Raw genomic sequence first — 17,596 nt, forward strand, 5'->3', positions numbered from 1 at the left:
GGGGAGCACTAGGGAGGGTAGTAGAGAAAATCACACAGAGCAGAAAAAAATAAACCTCTTCAGTTTCAGAAACAGAAAAATTAAGACCAGGACAAATATTCCCATAAGTTGTTTTTTATTATGGAATTAGGTTTTTCTGCCTAGGTAAATATTTTATTATGCTGTTTATAATCCAAACGTCTATCATAATGTACTAGAGTACAGAAATTTGAAAAAAAATTTAAATGGTCTGGTTTTGTCATCCAAAATGACTAAGAGCAGACCACTACATGCAGGATGTTAGGACACTTCTACAATAAAAGTAGAAGTTAAAAGTACAAAAGACAAACAGGTTTATTTTTCAGCCTGAATGTGTTGCTGAGGTGATGCTAGAACATAATTTCTCTTACCACAGTACAGGTAAGTCAGTAAATTAAATATTTAACTTGATATATTTTAAAACAGACTTGATTAATTAACATCTTTCTGAGGATGTTTTTAAAAACTACCAGAGCACATTAGCTCTTAGACCTGTGCAATGAATGGAAAATGTCCAATTGTGCAAATTCTTCCTGCTTTCTGGAATAGACCTTCTGATCATCCTATGCCTGGTGCCTGGCTGAAGCGACTGAAGGCAGCATTGGTGGAGAGCAGCCACATCCCTGGGGTACCCGTGACTTCTCACCTTCAGCTTCCTCTGTGTCAGCTCCCAGGCAGCACAGGTAACCCCCCACAGGGAGAGGGCAGCAGCCACAGGAGTCTATTTGAGGGCAGAAGCTGCAGTTTTGATGAGCAGTGGCTTAGCTGCCTCCAGGATGTCCAGTTCAGGGTCCAGTGAACGTCCCAGTCCTTCCAGAACCATGATGGCAAAGATAATGGAAGCAAAATTGCTCTCGAGCTTCACCTGGAACCACAACAGACTGAATGGACTCAGTGGATATTATCTTCTTCTGTACCCCTTCAACCAAGGTACCAGCTCTGCCTAAGCTGGGAGGGAAGGTAAGAGGCTGGGGAGGGCATTTGCACACCTGAAACTATAATTCAACTCCACCAGTTGGATTGTGCAACCCTGTGGCTGACAAACCCAGTTCAAGCCACCACAGGTCTTTTGATTTCCAAAGTTGTTTGCAGCTGTGGAAATTTGTCCCCCAAATAATCAGTTATAAGGAGGTATCTATAGTCTAAGAGACTATAAAAAAGGTAGGAAAAAACTATGTGTTACAAAAGTACTCCTTTTAGTAGATAATATCAACCATTAAATGAAGTATTGAGACAAAAAAAAAAAAAAAAACACCACCAAAAAGAAACAAACCCAAAACAGAAATTTGGCTTGGCAGAGTGTGTATAAAACCTGAGAAACAGCATGTCTGCAACACTTGGATGCATTCCTGCAGTTGCTCTCCTATCAGTTTGTTAGCCCCTCATGTTCCCAGTAGTTCTCCCTCCCCAGATGAACTTCCAGGCTATTAAAGGGGACAGGAACAGGACCTCACCTTATGGGTCATCAGTAGTTTGAAGACACTGGAGAGGAGATTTCCCACCTGAAGCTGGAATACACAAGAATTTTAACAGCTAATCAAAAAACCTTTTGTTTTAGTTTTCAGTGCCAAGTTGCACTGAATTGCAGGTAAGTGGGACTGTGACATGGTGCACTTGCCTTGCCCAGGGCAATGGTGTTCCCCCGGACCTTGGTCACAAGCTCTGCCATCTCAGCCTTGAAGCGCTCGATGTCCTGGCACTGGTTGGCACGGGCATGGTGGAGGATCAGCTCTGCCACCCTCTCCCCCTGAGAAACAAGTTGAACAGCACAACCAGAACCTGATCACTGGTGACTTGCAATCAGATGCTTACAGTTCTTGCATTTAGTAGCTGAGAAGTGCCCCTGGCAGCACAGGATGGGCCTGGATGCAGGGTTTAGCATGGATTCTTTGGCATGCTTCAGCAGACCAAGACAAAATGTGCCCCTCTTGAGCTGTGTTAGTGAGCCCTTCACCCTGCAGCTGAGAGACAGCAACAGGCAAGTAGGAGCACAATGCTTGTTCCCAGAATGAACAGGAGGCACCAGCACTGGGTTCTCTAGTCCATCTGACAGTGAGTTTTGACAGGGGAGGAGGATAATGTAGTTCCCCTCACATGGAGGAGCCTAGCAGAGGTCAGACCCCTCCACATACACCTGTTTTCCTTCCTCTCCTCTATAGATGCTGACACAACAGCAAAATGGAGGAAGGCATTTGGGCCTTCCAGCAGCAAGGCTTCAGAGAGGAACATGTGTGGCAGATCAAGATGTTAACCCATTCCCTCCTCTTCTGTAGCAAAACCTGACAGATTCTGCAACAGTGGCTCCCCAGCAGTCCTAACGTGCAGCAGAAGTACTCCTAACCAGGAAGGGGCAGCCAATACTTCCCATTTAGAACCTTCTCGTTCCTGGGGCCTGGAAATTGCTCCACTCTGGCAGCCTCCTTGCTGCAGCTGAACAACTTGTCCCTGTGTTTGGGGATAAGATGCTAGCAAGGCTCCTTACCCCTCTTGGCATTTCAAGGGGAGATAGAAAACTCTCACTTTGGCCACCGGATTCCAGAGCCACCTCCCTTCCCCAGCCAGCCCCATGCCAGAGAGGGGCCTCACCTGTCCCTGGACCACAGCCGTGAACACGGCGCGGAAGTTCTGCATGTCGGCGCTCTGCAGCTCCGCCACGATCCCTGCGTCCAGCAGCACCAGGCGCAGCTGCTGCAGGGCTGGCTGCACCTCTGGCACCGGGGTGTCACACAGCTCTGGCACCCGGGTGTCACACAGCCCCGGGCGGGCGTTGCCTTGAACCAGGATGTTCCCGGGGTGCAGGTCGGCGTGGACGAAGTTGTCGACGAAGATCTGGAGGACAGGTAAGTGTGAGAGCAGCTCGTTCCAAGCAAACCTGGCGACACCAAAAGCCCCCAGGCAAACAGCAAAGAGTTGTTTGTGGTCTGTTCTGTGTCACTACCAGTGATGGGGCATCACCCTGGGCAGCACCACAGCAGATGGCTTCTGCTGGAGACCAGCTCGGGCACTCAGGAAGTCAGCAGAGCTGTGTGAAGTGATCCAGTGCTTGCTAGAGGTCAGGTAGGACAGCCAGGAGTCCCAGCAGGGAATGGCAGTGCCCTTTGGCAATTAGCCCTAAACTGGGGCACACTGGTGGGCCTTAGCAAAGAGTGATGCAGTAAGAATAGGCCCTTTGTCATTCAGTGACAAAGGTTACAGTGAATGGGTACATTTGTCTAGTGCAGGACACCAACCCACATTACAACTCTGTTGAAAAGTAAGGAAAACGAGAGAATGGGAAATAAATCTGTGTAGCTCTTCTCTGACTCTGCTAGCAGTTAGAACCAATAAGGACTGGCATGAGGACAAGAACCAAACAGTACTTCCCCTGCCCTAACCCTCCTGGTGACCTGGGACTGCAGGACTTCCCGCCCCAAGGAGATTATCTTTGTATTTCATAGATTTCTCTTATGAATTCGTTCAACTGCCATGTAAATAATTAGAGCTGTGTAAAAAAATATGGTTTTGGAGTTGCCTGAAAAAAATTACTTCTGCCAGTTTTATGTCCTCCTTATTGAGAAACCTTACACAATAGATCCGTATTCATTCTTGTGCACTCATGACTGCATAATCTCTGACATAAGCTACTCATCTTTCTGCTTTCCAGAGTTAAGAGTCCAAATTATTTCACCATTCTGGTATGGAAGACATTCCACACAAGTAATCATCTTATCTGTCTTCCTCTGCACCTCTTCTAGTTCTGCTACAGCCCTTGAAATGAAGGGTCCTGGACATCAAGGGACTAGAACTACAGAGTACTCAAGAAAGAGGTATTTGTTTTACTTAGAGACATAAAGTTGTTTCTTTGCCCTTTAATTCTTTCCTACTCCTAAAATTTGAAACCAATCTTAGCATAAAACTATTCTGGTTCCAGCATTGCTTTTCTGAGTGGTAAAAGCTATTTCAGAGCCTGTCATACTACCTGGAGCCAGAACTGGAGGTTCACTATTGCCCTAGCACAATGCTGCAGTTAGCAGCAGCATTTAATCTGACATGCACTGCCCACACACTCAGTACTGTCAGGAGCTTTTGCAGCTCTTCCCTGCTGGTTCTCACAGCCCCTCACAAGACACTTGTATCACCCTCTCAACACTCCTTTCCAGACTATTTGGGATTATTTCAGCCACAGAAGAACTAGATAGCCAGAAGCTGAACCTGGCCAGGTTTGTTGTTTTTACTCCAGATTTAGTTCTCCCTAACAAAAAGGCAGTCTTAGAGGAGTTGATAAATTAAGAAATCAGCTCATTGTTTTCCCTCTGAGTCACATCCACAATCTCTGCAGAGCACATGACATTTGCTAATAATGGTGCACTTTAAGGTACTTGGCTAATAGGTGAATATTCATCGAATGGATTAGTGGGTGTCCTAAGCAAAGGCTGACCAAGGTGCACAGGCCAGTCCTACTGTGTGCAGGCAGATGTCCCCTCTGCAGTGGCAGAGCTTGTGTCAGAGCCTAAGCAGGGCCGAGTCCAGCCCAGGCTTTACCCAGACCAGGTAGAGCTTGGAAGCAATGGGTTCTCTCTTTAGCCACATTGTCTTATTATCCAAACTGAATAGCTTCTGCAGGAAAACAACCTTCTCTTGCAGCCTCAGCCAAGTGCCTACCATCTTTAGCAGCATGTCCATGCCCATCCTGGCCAGTCTCTGCCGCAGCTCCGTGCCCATCTCCACATGCAGGTAGTGTGAAATGGGCTCACTCTCCTGAAAAAGAGACAGAGCTGGAGTCAAACACCCCCTGCATCCCACCTTCAAACACACCTTTTCCTGGGTACCACGAGTGGGGGGAAGGTGATGATAATACCCTAGAAAGGACTTGGCAGAAAGAGCCTGTACCTAGTGTGATGGAAAACATGACAGAACCAAGGGTTTGTTCCTTGGGAACCAAGGGTTTGTTCCTTGGGAAGACACGGTATTCCAGGGACAGAAACACCCTTGCCAGGGTCACATGCAGGAAAACTAAGAGTAACTTTGGTCTGGGACTCCAACATCCACAAGGATCAGAAAGTGTCAGGCTGCTGAGCTCCTTGCTTTGACCCAGCACAGAGGACAGGTGAAACATGGTGTTGGTTTGCAAAGCACAAGGGCTGCACCCACTGCTGGTCTGCTTGCTTTCAGGCCAAGTGTTCACTTCTATACAGAGTTATCTGCTACCTGTCTTCAGGATGCAGATGATTGATTGCAAACAAAAGAGTGGAAGAGACACTAAGGAAGGACATCAATCTCCTTAAGCAAATAAGAAAAAAAGCATCCTTCTGCCTCTGATTCCTCCTTCTCAAAAAGAAACACCTCTTTGCCATGGTCTACTTGGAGCTTTCTCACTGCTACCATCACACCCACACCCTGCAATTCTTACCTCAAATGTTTCCACTAGAATATCTGCTGTTACCAAGGGCCAAAGGGGAGTTGGAAACTTCACAAAATCGACATCTAGGAAATTCTGTCGGAAGCGCTCCAGATTTCTGGCTTCGTAGCGTAAGTCAATCTCCAGAGACAAATAGAAAAGCAGGTTGGAAATGAGAATCATCTAGGATTAGATCTTCAGGATCCTGTGGGAGTTGCAATACTCAATACCAACAAAACAAGTCAGAAAGCCAGAATGGAAACAAAGTAAGAGTGGTGGTTTTTACACACTCATAGCCTCCCTGATGGAAGAGGAGCAGACTGGGTAATGGATGGTGCACAGCCAGGTCCAACCTTTGAAATATGGGTGCCTTACTAGAAGCATGATGTCTCAAAATAGACCAGAACCACGTTATATTCAAAAACACAACAAGATCCTGAACTGAATCCTATCCTGAATGGAAGCTTGCTGTCCAAACAGCAAGGCAGGCAGACATGATGGAAGAACTGCAGCCACAGCCTCACTTGACAGAGAGGCAGCTATAGCAGGAAGAAATTGAATGTAATTCATACAAAATAATCCACTATGCAAGTCCAGGCCCTGGTTCTTCAGTGACCTAGTGACTTGACACAAGGGCATCTTTCCTAGTGTCTCCTACTGCTCAAGGAGACAGGATAACCTTGCCTCACTTCCCTTGTCTGGAATGGGAATACCCCAGGAATATTCATTCAAAGGGAAAAAGCTACAATGACCCTATCAGATGTTCTCCTAACTCTCAGTCTTCCGCACATCCACCCAAGCTCTGCCAAACTGGTACAAATGACCTTGAGTCACATCTGACCACAGTAACAGTTCCCAGCATGGATTTACTCTGCAGAGGTTTTGGAATTATAGAGAATAATTAAGGTTTTCAAAAGCTTGCTACAGACTTCACACTCTGCAATCTAGACAAAAAAAAGAAATTAGCAGATAATGGTTCATTTTATAGAAACATAAGCCTAATTATGCCTGCAGTGAGATCTTTGTAAGTTTGATAGTAGCAATGTTCCAGGACTGTGTCTTTAGAAGACATGAGTAAATCAGGATGTTTTCAGATCTGTTTGCAAAATTTTACTGACACTGTGAGTCTGATGATAATACAGAGTAGAATGTGTTTATTAACTTCTGTGAAACCATTATCTATGCCTATATATAGGTATATATCTATCTCAGCGCTAACAAACATGACTAGTGAGTACAGACTGCAAACATACATGTAGAATTATAGAAAAAACCCACATGCCTGAGTACTTGCTTGGAGAGATTCTTTCCTAAGGAGAGGTGTCTCACCAGCGTTCACCTTTCACAATGCTGCAAAAAGGACTCTGACTATGGCTAGCTAGCTGTTCATGCTGTCCACTAGAAAACACATTCAAAGTCTAAACATTATTTTCAAAGTCTAAAAAATAATTTTAGATCTAATAAAGACTGTTTTTTCATTGCTTTGCTACTTTGTGAGCATACAAGCTTTCCTACAGTAATGTTATGTGATTTCATTAGACTAAAGAACAGAAGTAAAGAACAAGTCAGCCTTCACCAAACCATTTTAAATGTAGTGGTGTGAACAGTTAGAGGCAGCCAGAGCAAGAGAAAGGGCAGTTTTGTTTAGCTGGGGACCATGGCCTGGCACATACCTGCTGCATCATAAGCTTCTCAAACTCCTCCACAATCTCTGTCAAACTGAGCCACTTGAACCCAGGGAGGAGTCCAATGATGCGGCTGCCCATCTTCATGAGAAACAGATCCATCTGGACTTGGTGGACCAGCCCAGGGTGCAGGACCTGCACCAGAACGAGCAACGGCAACATCAGCCCCCCAGACGCTCCACTGCAACGAGCTCAAGTGATACATTTCAAATACACAGAACACAGATAATTAGGATGAGAGGCAACCAGCTTCCCTGGCTAGACCTCAGAAGAATTCCCTTTTTGCCATTGATTAGGTCATAGAGAAACATTTTATCATTGTCAAATTCAGTGTATCACTGCTGGAGGCTACAGTTTCACCCAATGACATTTTGCACCATTTTCAGTCTCGCCCTGTCCCTTATTAGTATTTGAAGCTGCTCAAATACAAGGTTTCTTAAATAAACTTTGCTGGAACACATTTATATGTTCCAGATTTCTTCATGTGAGCAGAGAAGGAGGTTTGCTGTCTGGAAGGTGCAAGCAACCTTAATACCAATTCTTTTAATGCAAATTGGGCCCTTGGAGACATTCCTAGTACCCACATGCAACATCAAATCTTGAGGTCTCCATTTGGCAAGAGCTGGGGGTTGTGGCTGGCTGGAACAAAAGCACTGAGAAAGGACACCAGGAGAGACAGCATCCCTCCTTGTTCCACCAGGCCCTGGCCAGCTACTCTTCTCCATGGGATGGACCTCATCCAGCACGCTCCATGTTCATACCTCTACCATTTCGGCACATGACTTACTTTAATGGCTACAGGCACGAGATGTCTGGCTGATGACGGATCTGTGTTCGGGAGTGGCTTGCCCCTCTGCTCCATAAGGGACATCCTACTCCCGGAACTTCCCTGAGAGCAGTCTGCAGAACTCAGTTCCTCCCTGCTCCTCTCATCCCGTATCTCCTTGCTCTTCCTCCTTCTCAGCCACCCGAGGAGGCCTCTAAAGCCTGACACTTCCCACGCTTCAAAGGCGGACCTGAGCTCCGAGTGCTGCTCCAGCTCCTTGGCCCGGGAGCCGCCGATGGCAGCCAGGTCAGCATAGGCTTTATACACCTGGGCAACGCAGCCCGAGCCCACCGGCTCCCGGCTCGGGAACTTGAGGATGCCCATCCAGTCCTCACCGAAGGCCTTCCTCAAGAGCTCGTCGGTGTGGCCCCAGGGGTGCGGGCTCACCTCGACGTGCAGCTTGGAAAACTCATCACAGAAGGCCTCCGAGAAGAGGTCCCTGCGGGTGCTGGCCCACTGGCCCAGCTTGACACACGTGGGGCCGGCGGCCTCGGCCGCCCTGCGCAGCAGCCGCAGCCAGCGGGCGCCCAAGTCGGGCCACAGCCGGCCCAGCGGGTAGAGCAGCAGCAGCGGCCCGAAGCGCAGCAGGAGCCCGCAGGCGCGCACACCCAGCCGCAGCACCAGCCACAAGCGCCGCAGCAGCCCCTGGGGCGGCCGCTCCGCGCCGCGCTCCGCCGCCCACGCCGGGCCGCGCTGCCCCGGCCTCTCCTTCCAGCCGGTCCCGGCAGGCACGGCCGCGGGCACGGCCAAGGCCAGGACGGCCCAGCGGCCGGCGCGCAGCCCGGAGCGCCCCGCGCCCGCCCGCCCGGGCAGCGCCGGCCGGAGCCTGAAGGCGGCGGCGCGCGCGAGCAGCGGGAGCGGGAGCAGCCGCGCGGCGCCGCCGGCCACCATCGCGCGCGCTCCCGCCGCCACCGTGCGCGCCCCCGCCGGGGGCAGGGGGCGGGAGGGGGGCGCGCCCAGCCAATCAACGCCCCGGAGCGCGGCGACGCCCCTCCCCTTAAAGGGCCAGCAGCGAGAGCCTGGCGGGAACGCGAGTGCGGAGAGGGAGGCGCGTGCCCGAGCTGTCTCCTCGGCACCGGGAGCGCCCCCTCGGGATCGGGCTGCACTGGACGGGGACAGGCGGGAAGGGGCCGCGCTTGGGACGGGGCCTTCACCCCTCCGTCAGTTCTGAATCATAGCAACATTGAATTTCCTGAGCTGGAAGGGACCCGTTGGGATGGTGGAGTCCAGCTCCCGGCCCTGCACAGGACACCCCAAGAGTCGCACCATTAGAGCGTTGTCCCAACCCTGCTTGAGCTCTCTCGGGCTTGGTCCTGTGCCCACTGCCCTGGGCAGTCCGTTCCAGTGCCTGACCAGCCCTGGGTGAAGCACCTTTCCCTGATACCCAGTCTCAGATCAAGGGATAGAAATCGTGTTGCAGGTTTGAGGCATTCCTGGCCAGGTGCTCTCCCGCGATGGCTCTGTGACCCCATCGGGCTCGGGAAGCCGTACCAGTGGCGGGTACTGGGGTGAGAGCAAGTCAGGACTTTCTACGTTTCCCCGGAAATCTTTCCGTTTGCAACAAGAACGGCGGCTTTTCGCTCAGCTCCGGTTTGCTCTGCTGACACCGGCAGCCCCCGTCCCCTCCCCCGGGCATCCCCCTTCTCCCGGGCGGGCAGCACAGGACGCTCCATGCCCGAAGCGAGGGGCGGGCGCGGCTGCCTCGGCGGCGGGGCGGGACGGGACGGGGCGGCGCTCCCGCCGGAGGGCGGCCGGGGCAGGGGCCGGTGGCGGCGGGGGGCGGGCGGGAGCCCCCAGCCGCGGGTCCGCAGCCGCCAGCCCGGCGCCGGGCGCCGCCGCCGTCATGCCGGGACACGGCCCCCCCGCTCCGCTGCCGCCGCCGAGGAAGGTAGGGAGGCGCCGAGGGAACGCGAACGCGATAGAGGAGCGGGCAGAGGTGCCGCTCTAAAAAAATCCCCAATTCCCTCTTTCCTTCCGCGCCCCAACTGGCTTTTCTTCATCCCGGCTGCAGAGAGGGAAAGCGGGGGCCGCCAGCCGAGTCCCCCCGCGCTCCCGGACACCGGGAGCCGCTTTCCCGCCGGGACGGGGCGGCTGCTGCTCCCGCCGGACGCGGGGTGCCGGGCCCGCTGCCGGAGCGGGGCTCGGCCGGGGGGCTCGGGGCCGAGGGGACCGGGGCAGCTGCTGAAAAGCCGAGCCGAGCGGGTCGGGAGCGGTGGGGCCCAGGAGCAATGGCAGCCCCGCCACCCAGCACGGGGCCCCTGAGTGAACTCAACCCTGCCTCGGTCTCCAGCACAAAACAGAGGAGGAAACGCTAAGCACATTCTTTGGGGGAAGCCCGGGCCCTGCCGGAGCAAGCAGCCGGAGCTCTCGGTTCGGCAAAACCCTGAATCCCCGTGTGGTATTAGCCCTGCACTTCTCTCTCTGCTCTGGATAGCCTGTGATATTAGCCCTGCACTTTTCTCTCTGCTCTGGGTAGCCTGCTTTCCTCTTACTTTGCCTTTGGCTGGAAGGAGCGCTTGCAGTTGTGTGCAGCCGGTGCCTTATCAGGGTGGCATTTCTGTCTCCCGGTGGGGGTCGGTGGGAGTGTTCACCTGTCCTGGGGAGGTGAATACCTTCCCGCTCTTGTACCCAAGGATGATGGGCGCTAATGGACAGGGAGTTGGTAGAAGGGAATGTTGTTTGGGAAGGGAACAAGGAAGAAATTACAGCTGGCTGCTGCTGTGGTCCCAAGGTGTCAAATGCAAACTGGAAGGTAAAATCATGCCAGGTGTATTTAGGGCACTTTCAGAGGTTTTGGTTTTTTGAGTGTCCAGTAAGCATGTCTCTTGATGCTTGGTGCTGGAAAAGTGATGGTCATGGGGGATTGAGGCTTTCTGACTGCTTGGATCTGCACTGGAGCCTCATAGGTGCAATGACTAAGTGCTAACATGGCCCTTAATTCTGCTCTTTACAAGAACCCATCTTGTTCCCAAGACAGGTCTGCAAGTTGTTCCTGACCCTAAGTTATTCCCAGCCACCTTTGCTCTTGCCATTTCAGTAGTTGTTTCAGGTTTTTGCTTTTGGAGAAGGGCATCTCCATCCTGCAGCTCAGCTGGGAGGATAGAGATGACCAAAGGGATTTCCATGGGGCCTTTATTTGCTGCTGTGAGCGGAGCTGCTGGTGGTAGTAGTGGATTGAAAAGCTGTTTTCTGTGCTGGCTGCCACCTTACTGACCACTGGTTCTTGGTGTGCGGTAGTGAGGTCCAGTAATGTGTACTGGCCCTGTTTTCTGAACCACCAGAAAGGGAGTTGTTACTGCATCCTGGCAGAGGAAAGGAATGCATTTCCTCCACCCTTGTGTTGTGCTCTGAATTGTTGTCATTGGAGTAGTGTTTGTGGGGTTTGGTCCATGTTGGGTTTTAGGGGTTTTGTTTGGTCGTTGTTTGGGTTTTCAAAATAATCCAGGCAGTGTTTCAGCCTGTGAAAATGGATAACTACTATGTTGGGTCAGGCTTGGAAACAACTGAAAACACTAAGTATGGAAATGAGAGGAAAGCCACAGGATTCCCAGGGTAATAAGACGCCTTTTGGAGAAACGGAAGAGAAAGCACTGAAAACAAAGGGCGCTGGAGTGGCCAGGGATGCAAAAAGCAGAGGAAAGATTTATGGCTGTGCTGGGACCACTCTGCCTGCGTGGGTGAGAAGATTGTGTGCTGAAGCCTGGGCTGGCCTTCGGCACGTCCATGTCCTAGCAGTCCACGCAGAAGATACTCCCTGCTCATCAGCTCAGATCTAAAGTGCAGCATTCCTTGTAGAGCTCAAGTGCATGTGGAGGGTCCCAAAGTGCTGCTTTCAGTACTGCCCCCAGCTCGCTGCCCTGGGAAAGCTTTAGGATGTTTTGTCTACAAAGACAACTTCTGTGTGTGCTTTCTGTTCTCCAGAAACAAGAAGAACATTTAGATCCTTTGTCAGACACAATAGGCTTGTCTTTCTCCCATGCCTGTTGTACTTACATGTTAGAAATGTTCATTTTGACAAGGAGATAATAAATAAAGACCCCGTAAGCTGTGTTTTTCGGAGATGATCTTAATCCAGGAGTAGCTTTTCCAACGAGTTACTCTTAATATCAGCCATGACAACTAATTCTACAGACAAGACTTCAAATCTCTATTTTGCTGGGCACTCTGGGAGCACAGAAGCAAGCTCAATCCTTCCCCAAGTTTAAGAAATTTGCTGATGAAATCGTCACACAGCAGAGCCAGTCTCTTAAAGATGGAGAGATGCTGAGCACTTCAGAAGTATCTGATGAGTGCCATGTTCTTTTGGATCCCCTGCATGCATCATTCAAAGCAGCTGGTCCTCCCTTCCTTTTGTAACACCTGACATTTATTTCCTGACTGGAACTGTGTGGAAGCTGCTCCTTCCTAAGTGGGGGCCAGACTGAGGGGAGAAAAGGCTGTGTAGTGCACCATTAAACCCGTGGAAGTGGAGGAGAACCTGCCTTAAACCCTTGTGGAAGCTGGTTAATTGTGATGATATCAGGCCTTCAGAACTGGGGTGCAAGCTCTTTAGGGAAGCGTTTTTTAGCGGAAGGATTTGAGTACTAGTGGCTGATATGTCTGTTGGCAGGATCCCAAGAGCTGGCTGGAAGAGGCCTCTACTATGAAAGAAATGCTGAAATAGGACTTTTAATGCACTTGCATAGCAGTTCCTTTCAGGCTGAGAAGACTCTCCCGAGGGAAGGAGGGAGTGGGATGGAGCTGGAAAGAAATTTCTTGTTTCATTCAATCCTGACAGTAAATGAGTGATCCTGGCTTTGCTTAGATACAGCTCAAATAACATTGTGTCTGAGGTATCTGTGAGCACTGTTTCACAGCACAAAGGAGGAAAAGAAACAGTGTTTTCTTGACTGTAGCTCTGAAGTGCAGTGGAAAGGGCAACAGCAAGTTGATCTTGCTTATGGGATTTTTTTTTCTGGTCTTCACCTTGGAGATGATTTATCAGCTCCTGGAAGTTGAAGCAAAGGCTGAAATGTGAGGATATGCACGGTGTTTGGGGGTGGCTTCAGCCCAGGTTTTAGGGAAGGTGACTGCGTGACTGAGCTCCCAGCTTCAGGAAGGCTGTGCTTCTGAAATGCTGTTGAAATGGCTGCGCTACTGTGAAATGTGGCTTCTGCAGGGACCTTGGGTGACCTTGAAGTGGGTGCCTAAGACAGTCTAGAGTCCCTGAGATCTCTGACCTAGAGTCCCTGGGATCTCTGACCTCTGTGTCCTGGGATTTCAGCCGAGGCCTGTGTCCTTTGGTGGAAGCTTAGCACAGAGCAGGCTGAGGGTCAGTTCAAGGTTGGTATAAAACACTAAAAGGCATCAGCACTGTCTTACATAAATAAACACTTAAGGTCCTATAGGCTGATCTCTCCCAGCCTTTACATGGTTCACCACCCAACTGGGTCAAGGTGCTCTGTGTCTGTGGACATGGGGCTGATGAGGTGAAACTATAATAAGAATTCCCCAGGCCTTTCCTGCTGAAAGCAGTGGATTCTTACCCACCACTCATGTGAGTCTTCACCAGCTTATGTCTTTCAGTGAGCTGGGGACTCATGGCAGCAAGACACCTTTGGTGTTCTGCCATCATGATGATCCAGTCTGTGCTGTGCTGAGACAACTCTGAGCAGCTCTGAACCCTATGATGTGGTTCCAGCCTGTCATCCTTGGAGCTGCTCACAGGGACTGACTGTGCTCTTGGGATAATCCTGGCATGATGGCTGGGGTGATCCTGTGCTGAAACCCCCTGAGTTCGTACTGCTCTGAGGTAAACACATTGCCTAAACATTTGCTGGGCAAATGTGGGGTGCTCTGTGTGTGCAACAAAAACCCCAAAAGTGGGCTCATAGGAAATCTTCCTTGCAAGAAGTTTGAAACACTGTGACTCCTTTCTTTAATGCAGATAACATGTATTGAGGACATAATTTCTGTCTTTTTTGAAAACAGTACTATCCCATAGTAAAGCTGAAGGAAGTCAAGCATAGTTGGAAGGGCAGAGGCTTGAAAGACTAATGTCCTTCTGGAATGAATGCTGTGAGTGCTGGTATAATCTTCATTCTTTGCTTCAGTGCTTTTTCCCCTCCCTGGGTTAGGGAAGCCAGCTGCAGTGGGCATACTGTTACTCTCAAGGCTTTAGCAAAGTAGATGCAAGAGTTAGTGGTGATTTAAGGTCAGTTTTTACTCACTAAACTTGTTAGGAGCTAGCACACCTCTGAGGCCTTCTTAGGGCAAGATTCTCATCCCAGTGCTGGGGCACTGCCAGTCAGGTTTGCTTGGGGTCTTCTGCAAAGGGTTTAATGGCTGGCACAAACAAGAATTTGGCTTGACTGTTTACCTGCATGTGCTGCTTGTTACACATGACCCTTGCTGAATGTGAGATGTGCCTGTGTCTGTGTCGGCCTTCTAACAAGCAGTTCCTTGGCTGGGGTGAAGGCTCAGGCTGCTCACTGGAGCAGGAGGGCTGGGAGGGAGATGTTTGCACTGCAGCCAAGCTGCCCTGTCCAGCCCAGGCAGGACTTGCTGCTCCTCAGTCCCCCTGCCCTGCAGGCAGAGCTCTGGCTCAGCCCTGTGCTCCTGGGCTGGGGACTGGCAGTGTTTATGTGATGAAAGGGAGCAGAAGATGGCTTTTCCTGAGCTCTGCCTTTGCCCATACATGTGCTGGCCCAGGGCCAGGATGGAAACTCTGTCCTCATGAGCAGAGAGAGGGAGATGGGAGGAGCGAGAGATGAAGAGGGGCCCAGAAGCAGAGGGAGTTAAAATAAAAACACCAACTCACAGAGAGAAAAGCCTGTAACAGATGGCCCTGGCCTTCCCCTGGGCTCCTCATGCACTTGGCTCCACGTGCAGGGCTGACAAGATCTCATCTAGAAGCACGAGTAAGGGGCCTGGACCATTTTGGGATGAGTGATGGAAGATCAGAGTAAAAGGCAAAAGGAAGGAAGCTAGACAGGTAAGGCAGCTGTGGTTCAGCCCTCTCTGTGCTGCCTGAAGTGGACTCTGGGACTTGCTGCTACTGGTGCTGTGCCGCTAATAAGGCAGGTGCTGCCATGTGAGCCATTGTAGGAGCACTGCTTTGTTTTCAAGTGTGTGTGGCATCCTTTAACTGAGGCCAGTCTTGCTTCCTCTGTGAAACAATATTGCAAATGCTGGTGGAGGTTTGTTCAACTGCTCTCAGTCCCTCTAGAATACATACAGCAGAGAGCTGTTGATCTGAATGGAGCCTAATGTAAAGATAGATTCTGCCAGGAGGTGCTGGCAGCTGTAATTTCCAAATGCCCATCTCCTCATCAGGCATCATGGTAAGTAATCAGATTGGCTGAACAGTTCAGCATGTGGGATGCTGACCTTGCTTGGAAAGGCTTTGCCTTGGTAGGATATCTGTGCAGGAGACTGTGCCTGGCAGAAAAGCTGGTCTTGGAGAACAGCTCACAAAAGCTTTGCTCCGAACTCATTTGAAAATCTGTCCCAGACACTTAAAACGTCAAGAAGTGGTGATGGTCAGGGGCAGTTTGAGTGGGGAAAGGTGCCACCTCACTTGGAAGTGGTTGAAAGAGTTCTGGATGAGACCCTGCCAGACCTTGAGACTCCTGATCCTACAGATCCCAGAGAGCAGATGGCTCCTGGCCAAGTTCAGGCACATAAGTTGTATTTCCAGAAACGTATTGGGGACTCTGGCAACCCACTGGAGAGACTGTTTCAGGGAGCAAGACTTGCTGTTTCTTTGTAAGCAGAATAACTTTAAATGGCTAGATGTTCTGTGTTTTAATTAGATTTCCCTTTGGGAATAAAAGTGATGAAGTGTTTCTGTGCTGCTGCGACATTTAAATATTCTATACAGTGCCCCCAGTCTGGCAAATCGTTTAGGCAGACATGTAGGTCAGGCACATGCTTCAATCCACCCATCCGAGTGCTTTGGCTCCCAGGGCAGTGCATCATTCCTGCTCTGGGAAGTTTGGAACTGGACTTCACACAGTCTGCTTGAAGACAGTGATATGCTTTGAGCACAGACTTAAAATCAAACGTGTGCTTAGGTGTTCTCCTCATCACAAGTGGTCTCTCGCTCACCCACTGTATTCTGTAGAATCATTTTATATTAGCAGCGCCCTTGAATGTGGATTTTCTCTTCTTACCCTGCAAGGCCTCTTGCCAAGTGCTTGCTGATAAGCCCTGTTGCTGTGAGCAGTTCAGGTGAGATGCAGTCACAGGCCTGGTATTTTGGAAGCAGTGTGGATAGGCACGCATGTGTGAATGATTAAATCAACCCATCGGGGTGTCATCTGGAGAGGAACAAATGCTGAGCTTGCTCTGCAGGTGGGGGGGAGGATGAGATCCCCCTCTAGTTCTTGCTGAAAGGTTTTCCCCTCTGCAGATGTGCAGCTGCTGTAGCTCTCTGCCAAGAGGCGGCCGTGACTTTCCGAGCTGGGGAGCGTGCACACATCTGTTTGCAGGGAGAGCAGCGCAGGGGCTCGGGGCTCCTGTCCCAGGGGATTGTGCTCTCGTGACAGATAGTGCTGACTGTCATGGAGGGAAATGGCAAATTTCACGGGACACTGAGAGGGCACTTCATAAATATGAGTTTGCTTGCCAGTGTCAGCCAAACGCCACCTTTCTAAATTAAAAAGGAAAGAGCTCCCTGAGACTTTTCAGACTATTGGAGATTTCTCTTTAAAAACATTAAGGCCCTGCAGAAGATGTGTGTTTTCTACATACCACAATAAAATGTGTTTCAGCTGCCAAGGATGCTGTGATCCCAAAGGCTTCGCAGAGCTTTTGGGTAAGAGTTGAGTCTTGGGTTATCCAGAGCTCAGAGTGGCTTGCTAGCAAAGGGAAATAAATGCCCCTTACTAAAACTGAGAAGGAAGTCTCTGCATCAGCACATGTAGCGCTTCAAAAATCAACATCTGGCCAAAACCAGACCCTGGAGTATCCTCCACAATCTACTGGTCCATGACAGCTTTTTCCTTGAATTCAGAGAGCTTGGGATTAAGTAACTGAGAATCTGGTTTTCCCTGCCTTGACATGCTAGGCTGCATGTACAGCAATCCCTAGTCAAATTCTACGAGACAATTTGTTACTGTAAAGAAATGTGTAAGATATTGAGCTTTTTCCAGATGATGTCAGAAGCCCTGATCTATCTGGCTTTTGTTTCTCAGCTTTGTCAAACTCTGAGAGAAGCCTGAGAGGTTTCCTACTGGGAAACCAACACATGGTAACTGTTTTTGCATCAGATTTCTGTCTCTGTCCCCTGAGATTACTGTGAGTGACTCCACGCAGAGGTTTTGCCATGGTGTCACCTCTCACATAACAGCCCTGTACTTGTGGTGGTGAAGGATCCTGACAGCTATTGCTGCTTAGTCTGTGCTGAACCTTGCCCGATCAGCATCCTCTTGTTTGCACAGCAGGAAACTCTCCTTATAGAATGATTTTGCTTACTCAAATTCAGTGGGAAACCAAGGGTTTTCCCCTGTTAAATTCATAAATTCCTCCACTAGTCAAAGACAATTTTGGGTATGTTTCAAGGAAAATTAGGATCACCTCTAAAAGGCACAAATTTCATAAAATGTTGTCAGAATTTCATGAGGTGGTTTTTTGGTTGCTTGGGGTTTTTTAATAACTTATTCTGACATGTAAGATATTGCTTCAGTTCCACTTGCTTAATGTTTTTTT

The 17,596-nt window shown here is 50.0% G+C and overlaps 2 protein-coding genes across 3 annotated transcripts in view; one reads left to right on the plus strand and one right to left on the minus strand.

The window, feature by feature from the left end:
• Positions 1–98: 98 nt before the first annotated feature.
• ADCK2 (aarF domain containing kinase 2) lies at positions 99–8,797 on the minus strand. The gene is made up of 8 exons (XM_059845951.1): positions 7,868–8,797; positions 7,069–7,215; positions 5,408–5,536; positions 4,660–4,755; positions 2,605–2,847; positions 1,637–1,765; positions 1,473–1,526; positions 99–883 (listed from the first exon to the last, which is right to left on the minus strand). The coding sequence occupies exons 1-8, from the start codon at positions 8,795–8,797 to the stop codon at positions 740–742; spliced, it is 1,872 nt and encodes a 623-aa protein (XP_059701934.1). The 3' UTR covers positions 99–739.
• An 870-nt stretch (positions 8,798–9,667) lies between these two features.
• The window catches only part of DENND2A (DENN domain containing 2A), a 58,401-nt gene continuing 50,472 nt past the window's right edge, over positions 9,668–17,596 (plus strand). For both annotated transcript variants that reach the window (XM_059845955.1, XM_059845956.1), the window contains exon 1: positions 9,668–9,794. The gene's annotated coding sequence lies outside the window, so the exon portion shown is untranslated. The remainder of the gene's footprint in view (positions 9,795–17,596) is intronic.

Source organism: Haemorhous mexicanus, chromosome 5 (genome assembly GCF_027477595.1).
Source record: "Haemorhous mexicanus isolate bHaeMex1 chromosome 5, bHaeMex1.pri, whole genome shotgun sequence".
In the NCBI taxonomy this organism is placed as follows: domain Eukaryota; kingdom Metazoa; phylum Chordata; class Aves; order Passeriformes; family Fringillidae; genus Haemorhous; species Haemorhous mexicanus.